Source organism: Amblyomma mixtum, chromosome 2 (genome assembly GCF_055824585.1).
Source record: "Amblyomma mixtum isolate Tamu chromosome 2, ASM5582458v1, whole genome shotgun sequence".
NCBI classification, from domain to species: Eukaryota; Metazoa; Arthropoda; class Arachnida; order Ixodida; family Ixodidae; genus Amblyomma; species Amblyomma mixtum.
The window spans coordinates 64418359-64423106 of record NC_143013.1 but is presented as its reverse complement, the minus strand read 5'-3'; the positions used below and the strand labels follow the sequence as shown (position 1 = coordinate 64423106).

The window sequence follows — 4748 nt, the reverse complement described above, 5'->3', positions numbered from 1 at the left end:
GCGGGCTGCTCATACTAAGACCAAAATGCTGCATGGGCTCCTTTAACAATCTTCTTCCCAAAGGGGTGAAACGGCGGTAATGGATCCAATAATGATCGATATATAAGGCTCACCGCAAAATGCACAGAGGGGAGATAGCGCCAAACCAGACCTCAAATTCAGAGGGGAGATACGGCACCGCAACCTCGTCAGGGATGTTTCAAGCTATCGGGATCGACAAACCTTCTTGGTCTAGGAATATCGCAGGTGTTGATCTTCGCTGAAACCTAGATGCTGTGATAAACGCTGCAGCCGGGATGATAGGCAACACTGGGCCGCTTAGGGAAGTCTTTGAGAGGTTGTCAGCGATCTCATTTGCTGTCACACTACTATGACCGAGTACCCATATTAAATAAACAAGACTCATGGGAAGGAAGCAGGGATAAAAATGTTCTTAAAGTAATAGAGGGCCTCTAGCTTGCGTAGAGAAATTACTAATGCCAGAAACTCTGCTTGGAAAATGGAGGTGAAATCTGTAAGGCGCAGTGAAAAGTGCCAGCCTAAGCGTGGACAGAAAATTCCCACACCTGATTTTTAGTTGCAGTAAGAGGCGTCGGCTGCTATTGGAATATTTGTAGGTTAGGGAACTTCAATGATTTTCTGATAGTCCATTCAGAATACGGGGTGGTAAAAGTTTGCTGTGGCACACGCTCCTTGCCGCCAGAACAAACATAAGATCATCTGGGTACCGGGGCACACGGGGGTGGCAGGAAACCAAGAGGCAGACAGGATAGCTCGAGGATATACTAACTACCGAGCATCCAACGTCAACGACCTTGAGGAATCCCTGCCAGTACCTCAGGAATACTCGGCCATACTCAACAACTACAAAGGCAGCAGGATGCGGTACCCACCACCGCACAAATCTTTAAACAAAGAAGAGGCTGTCACATGGAGACAACTTCAAACGGGGTAATATCCAAATCTAAACACACTAAGTAAAATTCACCCCACAATTTACGCACACAATTGTCCGTGATGCCATGAAAAACCTACACTGTATCACATCACATGGGCATGTCAAAAAGTCGACATCGTCCCAGTTATACAAAACCCAAGTGTGGAGCAATGGGAGGGTCTGCTCTCCAGCGACTGCCGCGATGACCAGATCGGTTTGATACGGCGAGCTCAGCTGACGGCAGCATCCAGCGGAGCCCTGGAATAGGGGCAACCGACCGTTGCGGATGGACTCATCTGACCACATAAAAAAAAGCACTTTTGCTAAAGCCAAATAAAGTTATCCTATCCTATCCTATCACGGCCACCACCACGGTAACTTGGAGTACCAAAGAACAAAAAAAGAGGAGCAGATAATTTTATGCATCGCGTATGCGCGTTTGCACTAATTTATTTCACGCGTATCTTTAAAAGAGGATCACCGTATGGGTAAAGTAGCAATAGAAAAGGAAAAACGAGGCTTGTGTTGTTCTGAGAAAAAAGGCTTGTTTGATTTCCACTAACTGACTGCATTATTGACAGCACACACTGAAAAAACTAGTAGTGGTCATTTCAGTCGCACATGAAGAAGTGCACATTAAGACTTCTAGTAGAGCGCGATTAACGGGTACCGCTATTTAACAGAGTCTGCACCACGGGATACTCTTTATGAGGAGAAACTCGCTCATATAAAAAAAATTCAAGCCTTCGGGTGATCTGCGGATACGTTGGTTGTTGCAACGAAATCTTACATCTTATGAAAAAAATTTAGGGAGGCGCTTTGTTAACCTACATTGCGGTGAGGCGAAAGCCTTAAGCGCGGTGTTGCTGCTTGTGTCACTGATGTGTGGTTAAGATGTTAAGCTTCGCCGCCTCTGAGCGGAACGCGACAGCGTCTTGAAGTCTTGCAACGCTGCCAGGGAGTCCACAAAACGCCATCGCCCACTCGGCTGTAAGCCTTGGTCGTCGGTAAATTGGTTTTTGAGGACAGGAAAGTTATCTGTCTCGCATATCTCGGTGGACACCTGAACCTCGCCGTAATGGTAAGGGAGGAAGATGGCAGTGAACGAAGATACCGTATTCATTAGACGGTGGTGGTGGAAAACATTTATGTACAGGTATAATACAGGAGGTTATGCATGAGCTGACCCAGAGGGGGCCAGCCCTTACAAATACTAGGTGGAGGTCCCTAGTTCGGGACCCCAGTGGCATCGGCCGCCGCCCAGGCTCGCGCGACCAAGGCCCGTTGGGCCTGCAGGTCAGAGCAGCCGAGCAGGGTCGCCTCCCAGTCCTCCCGGGTTGGGTTGGGGTGAGGGGGGATAGCAGGGTTGGAGGGGCAGGCCCACACCATGTGGTAGATGTCCGAAGACTTCTCCCCACAGTGCGGACAGCTGCCCGAAAAAGAAGGGTCGAAGTGTTTCAGAGCTGCCGGGCACAGCAAAATATTAGTGTACAGGCGGAGCAGAAGCCGCTCCTCCGCCTTTGACAGACCTTTACACGGGCGGGGATAAAGACTATGGCCAGATTGATAGAGTAAAACGATGTCTTTGAAGGTGTCAGCTGGAATAAATTCGAGTTCCTGATCGTCAGGGTCGGAGGGGAATGTCCGGTGAGAGAGCGCGCGGGCGGCGGCGTCAGCTGCCTCATTTCCCTCAAGGCCCATGTGAGCGGGAGCCCAAACGATACGCCGGTGCGCGGGGTCACCGGTGTAGACGCTGTTTTGAAGAATGCGGTAGGCTAGATACGGTACCCAGCCCTGCTCGACGTTCCGACATGCCCCTCGCGAGTCGGAAATAATTGTTTTTGAATTGGAATCAGATGCAGCCAACGCAATGGCGACCTCCTCCGCGTGTGTTATGTCACGGGCTCGGAAAGTAAGGCCGTTCACTGTTTTGGATTGGTGGACGACTGCGGCTGTGTACCATCCCCCATGGTGGGGGCCTGAGGCATCCACGTAGAATACGCCGGGTTTCGATCCATAGTGGCGGGCCAGGGCTTCCGCCCGCGCCAGGCGCCGGCCATTATGGTCTTCACGGTTCATGTTCGCGGGAAGAGGGCGCACGTGGAGGGCGCATCTCCACTGGGATGGAATACGTACGCGCTCTTCCATGAGAGTGGTGTGTTGGATGTGTAGTCGGGCAAGGAGGCGGCGACCCGACGATGTCTTCGAGAGACGTGTGTATTGGTTAATCAAGTGGGCTTCCCGGAGCTCCCGAAATGTGTTCACCATGCCTAGCCCCAGGAGGCGCTTGTTGGAGGTGGTCACGGGGATGCCTAGGGCTCGCTTAATAATTTTTCGGAGGATGACTTCGAGTGCATCCTCGTCTTTCTTCCGCAGGTGAAGGTATGGAGTCGAATATAGAATTCGACTGGTTACAAATGCATGCGCCAGCCGCAAGGCGTCCTTACATCGTAACCCCCCGCGCTTGTTAGAAACCCGGCGGACCAAGCGGCCCACCTGGTCCCCCACCTGACGGAGTTTGGCCAATGTTGTTTCTGACCGTCTGTCTCGATGTATAAAGAGCCCCAGTAGCCGGACTTCGATATTTTCAGGGATTGGACCTGTCTCGAGAGACAATGAAATTTTGGCTGTGCACTTTGGTGAGGGGCGTATGTGCACAAATTCAGACTTTTGGGTGGAGCATTGGAGGCCGCAGCGGCGAGCATAACGGTCCACTATGGTCGCCGCCTCCTGCAGGTTAGCCTCAATGTCTGCAAGGGAACCCTGCGTGGCCCACAGGGTGATGCCATCAGCATACAGCGCATGCTGCACACCGGCGACAGCGCCCAGCTGGGCTGGTAGGCGCATCATAGCCAAATTGAATAAGAGGGGAGAGAGCACCGCGCCCTGGGGTGTACCCCTGGTTCCTAAATGAAAAGGGCCATGTTCTTTATCCTGGATCCGAATGTAAGATTGTCTGTCGGGTAAAAATTGCCGAATGTATTGAAAGGCATTTCTGCCACAGTTAGTTTGAGAAAGGTGGGTGAGAATGATCTCGTGGGTAACGTTGTCGAATGCACCCTTCAAATCCAAGGCGAGTACGACCTTGTCATTGTGAGGGCATTCCGCGGGGTCGAGGACAGCCCGATTGAGTTGTAGCAGGACATCTTGTGCAGATCTGTGTGGGCGAAACCCGAACATGGTGTCTGCGAATAGGTGTTTGGATTCCATGAACTCGGACAACCTGTCACGTACCATCGTCTCCATGAGTTTGCCCACACAGGAAGTCAGAGAGATGGGGCGGAGGTTGTCCGTGTTGATGGCCTTGCCAGCTTTAGGAATGAAGGTGACCAGGGCGGTCTTCCACTCGATGGGTAGTGGCACTTCCCCAAGCCAGATTGAGTTAATGTAATTCAATAAAGACAGGTATGCTGGGTCGGGGAGGTTGGCTAACAATTTGACGGTAATTTTCTCCCGACCCGGAGCGGTGCCACGTTTCATTTTTGCCAGGGCCGCCTTCAGGTCGTGGAGCTGGAACGGTTGATCCAGCTCAACGTTCTCAGAACCTGCATAAGAGTACGCCGGCCCGCGGGAGTCCTGGGTGGTGCACAAGTACTGGTCCCGGAGCTTGTGCGCCAATTGATTTGTGTTGCCCTGAAAGCTGTGTATTGCTCTTTGGAGGTGTTTTTGAGTTTCCGTGCGTGTTTGCGTTGGGTCAATTAGGGCGCGAAAGAGTCGCCACGTGTTCCGGCTGGACATTTGCCGCGCGGCCGTGCCTTTGTTCATTCCAAACCATCGAGCTGGCATGGCCGAGTGGTTAGCGTGCTCGTCT

General features: G+C 52.0%; 1 protein-coding gene across 1 annotated transcript; it reads right to left on the bottom strand.

The window, feature by feature from the left end:
• Positions 1-2109: 2109 nt before the first annotated feature.
• LOC149359561 (uncharacterized) lies at positions 2110-4390 on the bottom strand. Its single transcript, XM_089569075.1, has one exon. The coding sequence runs from the start codon at positions 4181-4183 to the stop codon at positions 2165-2167; it is 2019 nt and encodes a 672-aa protein (XP_089425201.1). The 5' UTR covers positions 4184-4390; the 3' UTR covers positions 2110-2164.
• Between the last annotated feature and the right edge of the window lie 358 nt (positions 4391-4748).